We start from the raw sequence: 16,812 nt of genomic DNA, 5'->3' as shown, positions 1-16,812 counted from the left end.
ACTCTGTGCTGACCACCTCCTGTTCGTGGTGCTCACCTTTCAGCATGCTTTTGCAGACCACCTCTTGGAGGTCTCTTTTTGCATTACAGGAAGGAGGTCACAGTACAACACACGAAAAACAAGGGACCCAGCTCCTGGACTACCTGACGCCAGCCTGTGACTGTTTTTGAAACAATACAAGAGGAACAAGAAGAAGAATGCAGGATCCTCACGTCTCTGTTCTTTAGCCCCAGCCCCTGACTGTGAGCCCTCCTCTATACGATCCCCAGATTCCTCATGGAAGTGGGGCACACAATCCCCAGATTCCTCATGGAAGTGGGGCACATCGAGTCACGGACCTACTGTGTTCTCCGCCTCCTCCCACTGAGAATTAAAGCCACCCTTCCATTTCCTCCAGACGAACTGGCTCCATCTGTTTTTATTTGGCTTTGTTGGGCGGAGAAAGCTAAGATTTTGGCGGCAGCAAAGCCACCTAGGGTGGCAGGATGAGGGGTCTGGACAGTGTGTGGAAACAAACAGCCACCACATCCCAAACATAGACACTTTCTTTAATAAATGCTATCACGTCATAAACATCATTTACCAAGGTTTTACTTCATAATCCCAAATGGCCCTCACCAAATGCCGTTAGCAGCCCCACCATCATTACAAACCCAACCACAAGGCCCTGGCAGAGGCAGAGGCAGGAAGCAGTGGCCGGCCTTGAGCGCTGCCGCAAAGGCTTACACACACACACACACACACACACACACACACACACACGCGGCAGGAAGCCAGCGCAAAGGCTTACACACACAGACACACACACACACACACACACACACAGACACACACACACGGCAGGGAGCCAGCCCAGGCAGCGCCCCAGGAAAACAAAACTACCCAGACCAAGACTTGTCCTCGGGGCATTTCTGCCCGAAGACGGCGCCTCACGGCAGAGGTCACCCACCTAGCACACGCTGCTCCCTAGACTCGGCGCCCTCCCCAGCCCAGACTGAGACTCGGACACCAGCCTGAGGATGGAGCTCCGCGAAGGGGAAGGGCGACGCAGAGCCACGCCCCCAGAGGCCACGCCCCAGGAAGGAGCGAGGCCGTGACCACGCCCTCTGCAGAGCCACGCCCCTGGAAGAGTGCTCCAAGACACGCCCCCTCTGCGACCACGCCCTCCGCCCCAGGCTCCTGGGGTAGCCAGTCCCAGAAAAGTGAAAGTGTTAGTCTCAGTCCTGTCCGATTCTCAGCGACTCCATGGACTGTAGCCCGCCAGGCTCCTCTGTCCATGGGATTCTCCAGGCCAGAATCCTGGAGTGGGAAGTCATTCCCTTCTCCAGGGGATCTTCCCGACCAGGGATCGGGACCACCTGCATTGGCAGGTGGGTTCCTTGCCAACATCGTCACCTGGGAAGCCCCCGTCCAACCAGTAAAGAAGTGAAAGTCGCTCAGTCGTGTCCGACTCTTTGTGACCCCACGGACTATACAGTGCATGGAATTCTCCAGGCCAGAATACTGGAGTGGGTGGCCTATCTCTTCTCCAGGGGATCTTCCCAACCCAGGGATCGGACCCAGGTCTCCTGCATTGCAGGCAGCTTCTTTACCAGCTGAGCCACAAGACATGGGTTTAAATCCCCGCTCCTCCGTTCTCCAGCCACAGGCCTTGAGCAAGTGACCACTTCCCTGTGCCTCAATTTCCCCATCTGTACGCATCTCTCCGCAAGGATGAAAAAGTGAAGCAGTCACCCCCACTGCAGGAGTTTCCCAGAAAGGTCAGTCCTCTGCTGACCAGGGCTGAGTCTGGGACTGCCCACCTGCCTGCCACGTTTGACCTATGAGGGGGACCTGGGGGGTGGGCTCCCCAGTGAGGGTCCTGCATCCTGGATACCAGAGCTGCTGCACTGCACAAAAAAAGGCCCACTCGCTGGGTGGGGCACTGAGCAGGGGCCACGCTGGGTGAGGAGGGGCCCGCAGGCCCCTCTGAGCACCCCCACCCACAGCCCCCGAGATCACTGGCTTCCCCATTAGCCAGCCAGAGGGGTCCAGGTCAATAAATGGGCCCTGGTGGGCACGTTTTTCCTTCCGCAGAGCAGTTTAATGGCAATTAATTTTTTTACGAGAGGATTTTTAATCTGTGGAAATGGATGAAGTCCCCAAGTGCCTGTCAAAGTTCCAGGGCCAACCTAATCTATGATAAAAAATGCAAAGTGAGGTGCTATAATCTGAAATTAAATATCGGGCTTCATTTTCCCTCAGCCCGGATGGATGAATATTTTATAACTATTGTGATTTAATTTTTTGTTAACTACAGCAAATTTCTAATTCATCCAATTCCCAAGTCCTGTGGCTCTGACCTCTGAACCCAAACTCATCTCTTCTCAGCCCAGCTGTGACTTCATCACTGACAGAAACTAATGGTCAGCTGCATCAGGGTGACACGGCGGTTACGGTGATGAATGCAGCCCGTGGCATGCCCTTCTGACCCAGTGTCAGGCACAAGGCAGGTCATTTTTCAAAGGAGCCATTAAAATAAAACAAACCCCAAGGTTCAGGAGCAGGGGGAAACATGATGCAGAAAATTGTTATATTTTGTGCTTTTTCAGGGGCCTTCTGGAACTTTCTATCTCCTGGCATCCCTCACTCTCCAGTGGAGGTTTTGCCAACGTGTCCCCACATTGCTCTAGGCCCACCTCCATCGAGGCACAGAGGAGGAGGACAGTCACTCAGCCCGCTGGAATGGTGGGTTTGCCCAAGGGCAGAGGAGGCAGGTATCTGAAGGCGTGGGCAGGCCTCACACTGGCACGCCCGTCCAGGACTGCGATATTGTGCCTCGGGGAAACTGAGGCACAGAGATGCTGAGAAACAGCTCCAACACCAGTGTTGCTTGCTCCCAGCAAGACCAGGGGTCCCCACAGAGCCGACCTCAGCCCCCCAGGGCTCTCCCCACCTGGGGGGCTCTCATTGGTGTCCCCAAAGTCTGTGGCGCAGTGGTCCCAGAGTCCAGGCCCTGAGGGTGGGCCTGGAGAAGGCCTCCAGGTGCGGGTCCAAGTGTGCACAGCTGGGCTCTCTCTCAGGTGGGGAGCACAGGGCCGGAGCCAACCCTGACTGGCCTGTGACCTTGGGCAGGCTGGTGAACCTCTCTGAGCCTCAGTTTCCTCATCTACAAAATGGGAGCGAGCCCGTCTGCCTCCTAGGAGAGCTGTGAGGAGTTACGTGAGCCTCTGCTGCCTGCGTGCTTGGCACACACGGGCAGGGGATCCCAGCCCTGAGCGTGTCACCCCATCCCGCCCAGGCTGTTCTGAAGGGAGGCCCAGAGGAAGGCTGCCTGCTCTGCTCCTCGCAGGCCACATCCAGCTCATTCACCCCACAAGCTGCACGAACCGGCCAGGCTGGACGGCTGCGTCTTCGCTGGACACAACCGTATGACCCACCCTCAGGGGAGAGCCCCCCGAGTTAGGAATTTCTCTGCGACCCAGCGGCCCAGCACCACCAAGACCCCTGCACAGAACTCTCAGGCAACGGACGTGTCCTCCCCCAGGGGTTGTGGGAAGTAGGCACCGCCCGGCCTTTCCTCCCAACAGGCACCCCAGGGGAAGCCGGCCTCCTGGGCTCGCTGCCTGGCGTCCACATTCCAAACCAGGCGACAGGGAGGCTCATCCCTCAGTCACGCTTCCTGCCACTGATGGCAGCCAAATGACCACGGCTTATCCGGTGACACCGAGTCACGAGAAAGCAAGCATGTCTATCAACCAGCACCTCGCGAGCCCCCCGCTTCACACCCGCCTTTCCAAGGCGCAGCCAGTGCAGCACCCGCTGTCCGGGCTCCAGAAATAAGCCACGCGCCCGCCTCCTGAGCCTGGACCATAAACGTCCTGTCCCCAAGCCCTGCTGGGCCCCGCCTGGGCCAACCCTACCTGTGTCTTTGGCAGCTCTCCTAGGGGCAGGCGGCTTGGGGGCCTTCTCTGTTTTGCAAGAACTACTTTTCATCCTTTTGGTTTTTTCCTGTGCAACTTCAGCGAGAGGAGAAGAGGGAAGCAAGGGAGAGAAGGTTGAGTAGCAACACAGCACACAGGTCAGCCTGCTCTCCAGCCCTTGACTGTCCCCGCATGCCGCCCCCCGTCCCCCCGGGGAAATCCCCTGCAGGGCTGGGCTCGCCTTGCCCTCCTCACAGCCTTGCCCATGCACCAGTCCCCAGAGCCCCTGAGCACAGCACCCGGATCGAGCTGGCCCATAGCACTTGTGTTTGTTGAATGAATAAATGACTGGATAGGCCCACAAGCAAAGCTGTGGCAGGCAGTTAGCCAGATGGGACATCAGCTCATTAGGGAGAGGTTCTTGTTCAGCTGCTCAGTCGTGTCTGACTCTTTGTGACCCCATGGACTGCAGCACGCCAGGCTCCTCTGTCCTCCACTCTTCCCCGGAGTTTGCTCAAACTCATGTCCATTGAGTCAGTGATGCTATCTAACCATCTCAACCTCTGTTGCCCCCTTCTCCTCCTGCCCTCAGCATCAGGGTCTTTTCCAGTGAGTCGGCTCTTGCATCAGGTGGCCAGAGTTTTGGGCCAGGACTAGCCCCTGCTCACTGCTACTAGAGAAAGCTCCAAAATATTGGAGCTTCAGCTTCAGCATCAGTCCTTCCGGTGAATATTCAAGGTTGATTCCCTTTAGGATTGATTGGTTTGATCTCCTCACAGTCCAGGATACTCTCGAGAGTCTTTTCCAGCAACACAGTTCAAAAGCATCAATTCTTCAGCGCTCAGCCTTCTTTAAGGGCCAACTCTCATATCCGTATATGACTACAGGAAAAACCATAGCTTTGACTATACAGACCTTTGTTGGCAAAGTGATGTCTCTGCTTTTTAATATGCTGTCTAGGTTTGTCACAGACAAACCTTCCAAGAAGCAAGAGTCTTTTAATTTCATGACTGCAGTCACCATCTGCAATTATTTTTGAGCCCAAGAAAATAAAGTCTGTCACTGCTTCCACTTTTCCCCCTTCTATTTGCCATGAAGTGATGGGATCGGAAGCCATGATCTTAGCTTCCTGAATGTTCAGGGAAAGCAGTGTGCACCAGACCCAGAGGGGCCTTGACACGGTGGGGGCTGCCCCAACTGGATGGGCGGGGACCTGCAGCAGGCACAGGGGCCGACTGCCCAAAGGCCAGTGTTCGGCCTGGCCCCCTCTGTTTGACCTCATTTGTCTCTGTCACCTGCTGGGTGGGGGCTGCATCTGGGAAACACCAAACGCCCACCCAGCTGGTGAGCCGTGAGAGCTGGGCCCGGCCCAGCGTGTCCCCAGGAGACCCGGGAAGCATGCAAAGAGAAGAGTCAGGCCCCAGGGACTCCCAGGCCTCTGCAGAGCAGCAGGGTTCCAGCATTGGCACTCCACCACCCTACTCCGGCAGGAGCGGCCTCAAGTCCCAGGTTCACATGAAAGGACAAACCCTGTAGGATTTCACTCATATGAAGTCCCTAGAGGGGTCAACCCCCTGGAAACACAGTAACTTTGTACATAAACACAGTAAAAATGGTAAACTCTGTGTGTGTGTGTGTATGCGCGAGTGTGCAGTCATGTCAGACTCTAAGACTCCACGGACTGTAGCCCGCCAGGCTCCTCTGTCCATGGGATTTCCCAGGCAAGAGTACTGGAGTGGGTTGCCATTTCCTACTTCCAGAGGGATCTTCCCAATCCAGTGATCAAAACTGCATCTCTAAATTTATGTGTATTTTGCCACAATTAAAAAAAAAAAAAGACCCAGGCCCTGACCCATGCCCTGCTTCCAGAGGATTCTGAAACGAGGCGGAGCTGGTGACCGACGCCACGGGGCACTGAGCTCCCTGAGATGCCAGTGGTCGGGTCATGATTTTAGCCGATAGGCCCCAGCAGCCTCCGTGTGGGGGGACGGGGACAATGACCTGCTGGGCGAGCCCAGGCCATCGAGGTCCTCTGTCCCCCAGGGGACAGACCAGGGAGATCACATGAGCCACTGCCACTTCTGGGGAGCCACCAGGGTCCACGATAAGGCCAGAGCTGGGTCAGAGAGAGGCTCTGCCTCTTGGCTTCACGCGGCCGATGCCCCTCACTCTGCCTGGGGCTGCACTGGGCTCGCACCTCTGGCTGGGCAGACTGGAAGCCAGTCTGTGGCTGCCAGCCAGAGGATGTAGACTCAAGTGTCGACCAACCCTCATCCCACCCTACTCATCACAGCGCCACTAGGATAGGTGACGGACCCCTGAGGGCCTGACTCTTGAAAACCCTGGCCAGAGACCCCCAGAGCCTCGGGCCTTCAGGGCAGCCTGACCTCAGCTCCGGAGGCCTCTCCCTGCCCCTTTCTGGGGTCTCCAGAATCCTGCTGGACCGTAGAGACAGCCCTTCCACCCGGTGACCACCCCACAAACTGACCAAGCAGTCAATGCCCAGACCTGCCAAGGTCTCCCTGCCCAGAACCTTCCAACTGTCCTACGGCGGCGATGCCAAAGTTTCTGAACCCTGGGAGCAGCTCCAGTCCGCCCCCCGCCCAACTCAGACTCACCCCTCCTTCCTGCTGAGTGAGCCAGAGTCTACTGGTTCCCCGGGCCCCGGGCCCCTTCCTCCCCCATCTGGAGGTCTGCCAACCCACTGTCGACCCTTCAGCTTCTCCCAGGCTGGGCAAGGTCATCTGTGGGGCAGGTCGGCAATGCCTCCTGCCTGCAGAATGGATCGGCAAGCCCAGGAACTGATGGGAGCTGAACGGCCTCAAGCCCAGACTGTGGCCGGCCTGTGAGCATGCTGGGCAGAGCAGTTCAGCGATGGATGTCCCTGCCCAGGGCCCTGTGCTTCGAGCCCCAGCCTGCCCTGCAGAACCCGTCTGATTCCTTCCCTGGTGACTGGAAAGCGGGCTCCAGAGAATGGCAGGCTGAGAGCAAATCCCTGCTTGGCCCCTTCACAGCTGGGGTCCTCTCTGACCCTCAGTATCCTCCTTGGTGAGTGGGGAGGTAACGGAGCCAATCCCACAGAGTGAGAGAGGGTGCCTGGAGACTGCCGGCTCCAGAACCATACGCTGCTCACACCTGGGCTGAGGGTCCGGGGGGTGGGGGCGCTGGAATGGCTGCCCACAGGGCCACTCACCTGAGGCTTGGTGCTGGGAGACCCGGGAGGTCTCACGCCCCTGGCCGGGGGTCACCTTCTCTTCGACTCCACTTTCAGTCCCACTCAGGATGCCTGAAGTGAAAGGAAAAGTGAAAGTCGCTCATCCGTGTCCTACTCTTTGCGACCCCATGGACCGTACAGTCCATGTCCCAGGCCTTGGCTTCCCTGGCGGCTCAGCTGGTCAAGAATCCGCCTGAAATGCGAGAGACTGGGTTCTATCCCTGGCTTGGAAGATCCCCTGGAGGAGGGCATGGCAACCCACTCCAGTACTCTTGCCTGGAGAATCCCCGTGGACAGAGGAGCCTGGCGGGCTGCAGTCTGTGGGGATGCAGAGTCGGACACGACTGAGCGACTAAGCCCAGCACAGACAGGATGCTTGAGCCACAAGAAGGGGCATCGTGAGGACTGTGAGCCCGTGAAGAAATGTCCAAGGAAAGGTCCCCTGGTTTGTGGGTGCAGTCTCCCCTCGGGGGCCTTCTGGAGGCCTTCCTCCCATCCACGCCCCTCGCACACCCTCCAGCCTCCCTGTACGTGCCCTTGCACCCGCCCTCCCTCATGTTTCCACCAGGCCGTCTCCATCTCCTGGATGAGTCAACGCTTCTTCTTGCTTAAACCCAGCTCGAATGCAGCTCCGGGAGGGCTCTATCTCCACTCAGCTTCCCAGGCTCCGAGACCCTCTAGGGCTGAAGGGCACACTGCCCCAGCCTCCCAGGGGCCGCCAGCCCAGGCGGGGCCACCCAGTGCCCCGCACGGCCTGGCCTGCGGCAGCCCAACCTCATCACTTCCTCCCTTCTCCCTGCCTGTTCCTCTCCGGGGAGAGCCGCCCACTGACCTGAGTAGGTCGGGGCTGGAGGGGGCTTTGGCGGCTTTCGGGCCTTCCTCCGGGGCGCTGGCGTGGGGGCTTTGTAGAGGTGTGAGGCGCTGGAGGGTGTCGAGGTGCCCAGCGAGGCACAGCTCGCCTGCCGCTGGGCCTGGGCCCGGATCTTGTCCCGCAGCTGCTCCAATCGGGGGTTGCTCTCTCTCAGCTGCCGCGGGGGCCTCGGCACCTGCGGGGCCCTCTCGGTCCAAGTCCTGTGGGGCGTGGTGCATGACTCGTGGCCCCCCGATGAGCCGGAGAGGCGGCCCGATGACACGGAGCTGTCCCCATCCTTGGCCTCCTCGTCGGTCAACCACATGGGGACGCTGCAGGCCTGCCTCCGGCGGCCGGCCTCCTCAGCGTAGTCAGACCAGGCTGTGGGGGGAGATCCCCGCAGGGGGCCTGCCTGCCGGGGGGGCTCGGGCCACCTCACGGCCGCCATGGCATCATCTTCGGCTGCCAGTGGACAGAGCCTGCCTTCCCTTGGGGTAGAGAGGCAGACACCACCTGTCAGGCGCAGAGACACAGTGGTGCTGGGCAAAATGTCTCACATGCACCCCCCGCACACACCCCCAGTACCCTCCCGCTCGCTGCTTTCCTGTCTCAGACCGAGAAAGGGGTGAAAGGTGAAAGTGAAGTCACTCGGTCATGTCCAACTGTCTGCGACCCCGTGGACTGTAGCCTACCAGGCTCCTCCATCCATGGGATTTTCCAGGCGAGAGTACTGGAGTGGGCTGCCACTCTTCCCAACCCTGGGATCGGACCCAGCTCTCCCACATTGCAGGCAGACACCTAACCATCTAAGCCACCAGGGGCTCGATCTCTGGAGAAAGGGATGAGGGGACTGTAAAATGCAGCCCCCTCTGTGGGTGGCAGGGCAGTGACGCTCTCTCTCGGATCCCAACCGCACCCCTTTCAGGTGGGCACCACCATCAGCCCAATTTACAGACTCAGGGAGAAGGCACACAGAAGTGCCCTGGCCCATGACCTCGCTCCCCACACCACCTCGGCTGCCCTCCAGGGAAGGCGTGGCCACCTCCCTGACAGCACCTCAACATCCACAAGCTAGCACGTGCACCTAAGTCGGCACAAACACGGCCGGACTTGGTGCTGGCCCTCTGGAACGCCGGTTCCCCCGGGGCCCCGAGGGAGACGGGGCACTGCCTCTGGCTCTCTTTAGGGTGGGGCTGGGTCACGTCCACCTGGCAGGCGGGCAGCATCACCATGACTGAGGCGGACATGGCAGCAGGGCCGGGCGCGAAGGTGGAGCTGCTGAGCCTCCGTCACTGCCTGCCCTGGGGCCAGATGTGCTTTCACGGGGCAGCCCCGGGTCCACAGCCCCATGCTCGGCCACCCAGCATCCTCCCCAGCTTAAGGTGAGCTGGCCGCTGCCTGGCTCCCGGTGCTGGCCTGTCCTGGGCCCCTGGCCCATGTTGGAAACTCTCAGGACGGTCATGGAAACAGGGTGGGCACAGTGGGCTCCCAGGCCCTGGACTGGCAAAAGCCTGGGGCGGGGGGGCTTCCCAATGCACTGACCCTCAGTGGAGGGTGAGAGTTCCGGGCAACCTCATGACAGCATAATAATCCTGTGTCACGCAGCAACGGAGAGCCGGGCCTGCATCCCCTGCTGGGACCCCAGGCAGTACGCCCACCCCAGTCCTCCTAGGATGCCAGGGCCAGCGGCTGCAGCTGGGGTCAGGCTCGGCCTGGGCCAGAGCGGGGATGATGTGAGGGGCCAGGGGTGGGCGGGGGCAGGCGTGGGCTCCGCTGCACGCAGGTGTCGGGCTCAAGGGTCAGCTCCGGGTTGGGGTCAGCCTGAGGGTCCGGGCACAGGAGAGGAGCCAGCCTGGGGCACGTCGCCAGCAGCTGGGCGAGGGGCTCAGAGTCCTGGCCCTGATGGTTTGGCTTCTGGGAAGCGGTCCGGGGAAGTGGGCCTGGTATCCCGCCCTCCGGCACAGGCTCAGCGCACTCCTTTGACCATAGAAATGGTTGCTGCGGAGCCCTGAGCGCCCCCACCTGGCCACCTCCAGCAGGCTTCCCGTCACCTGCTTGACGAGTCTGGCGGGGCGGCACGGTGGGAAGGACGCGGGCTCTGCAGTCCGCTGGCCCTGGGCTCGGCATGGTCCCCCAGGAGGAGAGCTGGTTCAAATCCAGCTCCGCCCTCGCCGGCAGGGTAACCTCGGGCAACGAGAGACCCCACCCCCGCCCCTGGGTATTGTGAGCTCGGGCGAGTTCACCCCCACAGCTGGGCCCTGCAGAGCCGCCAGCACTCACCAGCGGTCCGTCTGCGAATGGCTGAGGGGCTTCGATATTTATCAGCGTTAGCAATAGCCCTGAAGGCACTCCTTCCAGAATGGTCCCTCAGAAAGTGGGGAGGTCTGCATCCAAAGACCCCCAGGTCCCCTAATTCCAGGCAGGCATGGAGAATGGAGAGCTGTCCTAGACTTTCCTTCTAAGGGACCCGCCCTGGAGAACCAGGGACACCTGGAGACGCTGGCGTCTGGGCAGGACGCGGGGCGGGGCTCCGGTCGCCAGGACACAGCCCCAGGTTGCAGTGCCAGTCGGCGCGGGAGTGGCCCGGGACGGACCCCGCCTGGTGCCCCCGCTCTGCCCCGACTTAACCTCCCCTGCCATTGCACTGGGTTGGGGCGGGTACAGAGCCGCCCGGACCCCAGATCCAGCCTCCAGCCCTGGGGCCCTCAAAGCACACTGGTGGCCCAGAAAGACGGCATCCCTCTGCAGTCAGGTTCCCCAGCCGGCAGCCCCATGTGGTCAGCTCTGGCCCGTGCCCCTGGCCCGGAGTCCCGCCCTGCCCAGGCTGGCCCGCTCCACTGGGGACTTCGCCTGGTGAAGCTGAAATAGACTCAGGATGCTTGCAAGTGGCTGGGGCCCCGGGACCCTGACCCAGGTCTGCACAGGACAGCAGGCCTTCCAAGAGGGCGGCAGGCCGCGGTGGGTCGTGGCACGGTGCCCAGCACACAGGAGGGGCGGCAGGTCTTAGGACGTGGCCGCAAGTTCAGGAGGCGGGGGGACATCATCAGGAGTGACCATGGTGTCCCCCACAGAGCCCTAAAGCCTGGACAGCTGAGAGGACCCCCAGACAGCTCCACCTCCTTCATTCCCAAAGAGCCCCCTCCCCCCGGCAAATCCCCCTGCGACCTTGGCGAGAATGAAAGCCCTTCCCGGCCCCCTTCGCTCTGGCTGCAGGATCACGCACCCGAGCAGAGGCCTGAGCCCATCGCTGAACGACTTCCCTTCACCAGGCACTCAGTCTTCCCCATCACTTGGGGTCCTGGGGGCAGGGGGCGTCCTCCCAGGGTCCTCCGGGCTCCCAGCCCCCTCTGGAGGACAGAGAGAAAGGGTCATCCTAAGGGGAAGTGGCAGGAGCCCCAACACGATAAGTTTCTCCTAACAGGTGAGCCTGGTGACCCCTTGCTCCCACCAGCAGGAACTAAGCTGCCCCCAGTGGTCAGCGGAGACCGACTTCCCCAGGAAGAAGCTGGGTCATGAATATGGTGGGCCAATCACTTCAAACCCTCCGTGTGCGTACTACATGCGTGTGCGTGCTCAGTCATGTCCAACTCTGGGCAACCCCACGTAGTGCGCCAGGCTCCTCCGTCCCTGGGATTCTCCAGGCGGGAACACTGGAGTGGGTTGCCATTTCCTTCCCCAGGGGAATCTTCTCGACCCAGGGATCAAACCTCCTGCATCTCCTGCTTTGCAGGCAGATTCTTTACCTCTCGAGCCACCAGGGCTACTGGCAATAAGAGCACAATCCTAGCCACAAATGTGGGGTGAACTGGGAATCAAACCCAGTGGCCTCTGTCGCCCTGTGAGCCGTGACAAGCCCGGAGCAGGTTCCCTCTCCTCCTGCCCACCCAGCTGCAGAGCCCCTTCCAGACACAGCCGCTCACCAGGGAAGACAGGCCACTCCCTGCCCAGGGCCGCCCGCTCCGGTCACCCCCACACGCCCCATCGCTCGTCCCCATGGGGGCAGCCAGCGGGCTCCGTGCCAGGCTGCGGCTGGATGGCTGTGAGCGGTGGTGTCAGCTCCCCATGGGGTCGCGTTCTGTGGGGCTCCAAGAAGGCCGTTGGGCAGAGGTGGTGGTGGGGGGCGGAAAGCCGGCCTCCCCCCAGGCGTGCCCTGCAGCATCTCAGCTGAGCCCCTCCATCCGTGTGGGGCCCCGCAGCCTGCCCTCCTGACCCCTCCCCGGCTCCTGCCGGCTTGATGCACTCTCTGAGATTCCCTCCCCTCCCTAGGAGTGGGGGCCCCCTGTCTGTCTGCTTCCCCTCCCCCGGGTCAGGGAAGACTAGGGGGCGGGAGAGGCCTGAATGCAGATGCTCATGGCTGCTGGAGCCCCCAGCTCAGCCGGGCCCCGTGTGCAGGTGTGGGGGTCCCATTTCAGCTGTCCCGCTGAGGGTCCCGTGGGAGGAGCCCTGCTCTGGTGGCTCAGAGAGGCTCAGCAGCAGGCTCGTGTCCTGGCCCCGGCAGGACCGGAAGCCGGGCAGGAGTCTCTACGACCGGCCGCTCCCCCGGAGCTGGGAGAGACGGCACCCGTGGGTCCCCAGGGCCACGCTGGGTCTGATCAGAGCTGGGTGGGCTCAGGAGGGATGGGTTCTCGGCTGGGAGGGGCTGGTGCAAATAGCAAGCCCATTGGCCCCGGGTCCCCTCGCCCAGCTCCTGGTGGGTGCGGTGGTAGGGTCCTGACTCCAGACTCGCCAGGTACCCACTGGTGACCTCGGGCTGGGCATTCAGTCTGCTCATCAGCAAAGTGGGCACAACAGCAGCTTCATTCAGTGCGGCTCTCACGAGTGTCAGAAGACAGCTGGTACTCAGCGCCCACCCCCCAGGCCAGGCACCGGCTAAGAAGGGAGAGCCGGACGCTCTGCCCGCACTCAGCCCAGCCCAGCCCCCTGCCGTGCCCGCCCCGCCTCCCCCCCCCACCCCCCCCCACCCCCCGCAGCCAGGCCAGAAAGCGGTGCCGCGCCGGAGCAGCTGGTTCCGCCCCTCGCGGCCCCCAGGGGCTGTCCCTGGCCGGGGGTCACGGGGCCCACCCCCCACCGCCCCCGCAGCCGGCTGTAGCTGGCGCTGTCTCCTGGAAGCCGGCCTGGCTCTGCTCTAAACAGCCGCGCTGGTTACTGTCCCCGCCACGGCCCCAGGACTGCCCGCCCGAGCAGGCTGCGGCCCTCGGCCCACCACGCCCACACCCCGGGGCTCCGGGCAGAGACCACAGAGGAGGCGCAGCCGCAGCGGTGGACACGGCCCTGCACGCCGCCATGGCACCTGCCGGCCGCCGGCCCAGCCCTGGGACGAGGGGCCCGAGAGTCTCCGCAGGAGCCGGCCGGGGGCTGAGGGCCGGGGGGCCGGGAGGCTGCGGGAGGCCGGCCCGAGGCTGAGCCAGGCCCAGGCCCATCGGGACGTGGGGCCCATCGGGACGTGACCTGCAGACAGCCTGCCCTGAGGCTCAGAGACACACGTGTCCCCTCGGCCAACCACCATACACACGGACACACAGCACACACACAGACACACAACACACACCACACACACACAACTCACGTACAGACACACAACACACACATATTACATACAGACACACAACACACAGACACACAACACACAGGCACACAACACACACTTCACACAGACACACAACACACACAGACACACAACTCACACCTCACACAGACACACAGCTCACATACAGACACACAACAGACACATGTCACATACAGACACACAACACAGACACACAACACACACAGACACACAACACACACATCACATACAGACACACAACACACAGACACACAACACACACCTCACACAGACACACAACACACACACACAACTCACGTACAGACACACAACACACAGACACACAACACACACCTCACACAGACACAACACACAGACACACAACACACCTCACACAGACACACAACACACACGTCACATACAGACACACCACACACAGACACACAACTCACGTACAGACACACAACACACACGTCACATACAGACACACAACACACAGACACACAACACACACCACACACAGACACACAACTCACGTACAGACACACAACACACACGTCACATACAGACACACAACACACAGACACACAACACACAGACACACAACACACACTTCACACAGACACACAACACACACAGACACACAACTCACACCTCACACAGACACACAGCTCACATACAGACACACAACACACACCTCACACAGACACAACACACAGACACACAACACACCTCACACAGACACACAACACACACGTCACATACAGACACACCACACACAGACACACAACACACACTTCACACAGACACACAACACACACAGACACACAACTCACACCTCACACAGACACACAGCTCACATACAGACACACAACAGACACATGTCACATACAGACACACAACACAGACACACAGCACACACGTCACATACAGACACACAACACACACCTCACACAGACACACACTACACACAGACACACAACTCACGTACAGACACACGTCACATACAGACACACGTCACATACAGACACACAACACACACCACACACAGACACACAACACACACCTCACACAGACACACACACGTCACATACAGATGCACAACACACACCACACACAGACACAGAACACACAGACACACAACACACACCACCCACAGACACACAACACACACCACACACAGACACACAACACACACAGACACACAACACACAGACACACAACACACACCTCACACAGACACACACACGTCACATACAGACACACAGCACACACCTCACACAGACACACACTACACACAGACACACAACTCACGTACAGACACACGTCACATACAGACACACGTCACATACAGACACACAACACACAGACACACAACACACACCTCACACAGACGCACAACTCACGTACAGACACACAACAGACACATGTCACATACAGACACACAGCACACACCACACACAGACACACACCACACAGACACACAACTCACGTACAGACACACAACAGACACACATTACATACAGACACACAACACACACAGACACACAACACACACCTCACACAGACAGAACACACAGACACACAACTCACATACAGACACACAACAGACACATGTCACATACACACAACACACAGACACACAACACACAGACACAACACACACCACACACAGACACACAACACACACGTCACACAGATGCACAACTCACGTACAGACATACAACACACTGACACACAACACACACACGTCACATACAGACACGCAACACACGCCTCACATACAGATGCACAACACACCACACACCACACACAGACACACAACTCACGTACAGACACACAACAGACACACGTCACATACAGACACAACACACAGACACACAACACACACCTCACACAGACACACACCTCACAGACACACAACACACAGACACACAACACACACCACACACAGACACACACCACACACCACACACAGACACATACCTCAGACACAGACACACAACACACAGACACACAACACACAGACACACACCACACAGCACACATTACACACCACACACACACACCACACACACACACCACACACAGACACACAACACACAGACACACACCACACACCACACATTACACACCACACACACACACCACACACAGACACACAAGAGACACAGACAACACACTACACACACAGACACACACCACACACAGATGCACACCTCACACAGACACAGGCCCAGCGTGTCCCCCGGGGAGCGGGCGCCGTCCCCGTCCCGCGGGCACACAGCCCAGAGGCCTGCCCCGGGCACCGCCTCCCTCCCAGACAGGAGCGCCCAGCGACCCCGGACAGGAGGCCGTGCATGTGACTCGCCCAGCCCAGCCCGGCCCCCAGGAGGCCCCCAGTCCTCAGCGGGGGCCGCAGGCGCGAAGACCCTCCTGGGGGCCGGGCGGCGGAGGGCAGCTGGCCTGCACTCGGCCCAGCCCAGGGAGAAGGGCCTGGCAGGCGGGGCGGGGCTGAGGCGGAGCCCCCGAGGACTCACCCACTGGAAGGCTGCGAGGGCCGTGGCCCAGAAGCGGGCGGCAAGCGGAGCGCGGGGCCCAGGGCACCCAGGCCTGCGGGAGGCCGGACACCAGGCTGGGAGGGAAGCCGCCCTGATGTTGCCAGAGAAACCCTGGCGTCTGCCTGATGCTGGGACTCCTCCTCCAGGCGCGGAGCCTGGGGACCCGGGCCAGGCGCCAGGGGCCTCACCTGGGCCAGCGCCCCGCCTGGGCAGAGGCAGGCAGGCCTGCAGGACAGCCTCCCCACGGCCCGGAACTGCCCGAGTCCCGCCTCCGCGGTCGCAGGGCCCATCCAGCCCGCTGTCTCCCTCCTCCCTAGAGCCCCCACCCCCTACGCGGGGCTCTGGGAGCAGCGGCCCTGGAGGTGGACGGGCCCCACCCCTTCCGACTCAGGACACCAGGCATGGGTCCCTGGGCAGTTCACGCCTCCAGAGCAGCCCTCCAAGCCTGGAGACCAGGTGGGCGGGGGCAGGGGGTGGCGGGGGGGAGGTCCCAACAGAGCACACTCACGGCCTACAAAGCCCCTCACGGCCTTGGGGTCACCACGGTGGCCACGCCGGAATGGCGGGAGGTACTGGGGGGTGTTGGGCACCTGTACCAGATGGATCCACGTGCGGATGGGTCTTGGGGTCTGGGTGGCTGCGCTGGGATCTGACGCTTTCCTGTGGCCCTTATGCTGGTTTTCCAGCTAGGGGCCCTGGTGAGTGGAGGGGGAGGTGTGTCCATTCCCCCATCCACACCC

General features: G+C 60.7%; 1 protein-coding gene across 1 annotated transcript in view; it reads right to left on the bottom strand.

Annotated features, from left to right (window-relative positions):
• CCDC187 (coiled-coil domain containing 187) overlaps window positions 1-16,302 on the bottom strand; it is a 52,444-nt gene extending 36,142 nt beyond the window's left edge. Inside the window, exons 1-4 of the mRNA XM_065928729.1 lie at window positions 16,052-16,302; window positions 7,949-8,454; window positions 7,096-7,188; window positions 3,903-3,998 (exon numbers count right to left, since the gene is read on the bottom strand). Coding sequence (XP_065784801.1) covers window positions 3,903-3,998; window positions 7,096-7,188; window positions 7,949-8,414 — 655 coding nt within the window. The 5' untranslated portion in view covers window positions 8,415-8,454; window positions 16,052-16,302. The remainder of the gene's footprint in view (window positions 1-3,902; window positions 3,999-7,095; window positions 7,189-7,948; window positions 8,455-16,051) is intronic.
• Between the last annotated feature and the right edge of the window lie 510 nt (window positions 16,303-16,812).

The sequence above is a fragment of the Muntiacus reevesi genome, chromosome 3 (assembly GCF_963930625.1).
Source record: "Muntiacus reevesi chromosome 3, mMunRee1.1, whole genome shotgun sequence".
In the NCBI taxonomy this organism is placed as follows: Eukaryota; Metazoa; Chordata; class Mammalia; order Artiodactyla; family Cervidae; genus Muntiacus; species Muntiacus reevesi.
Note: the sequence above shows the minus strand (reverse complement) of the source record. Positions and strands in the feature narration are given on the sequence as shown.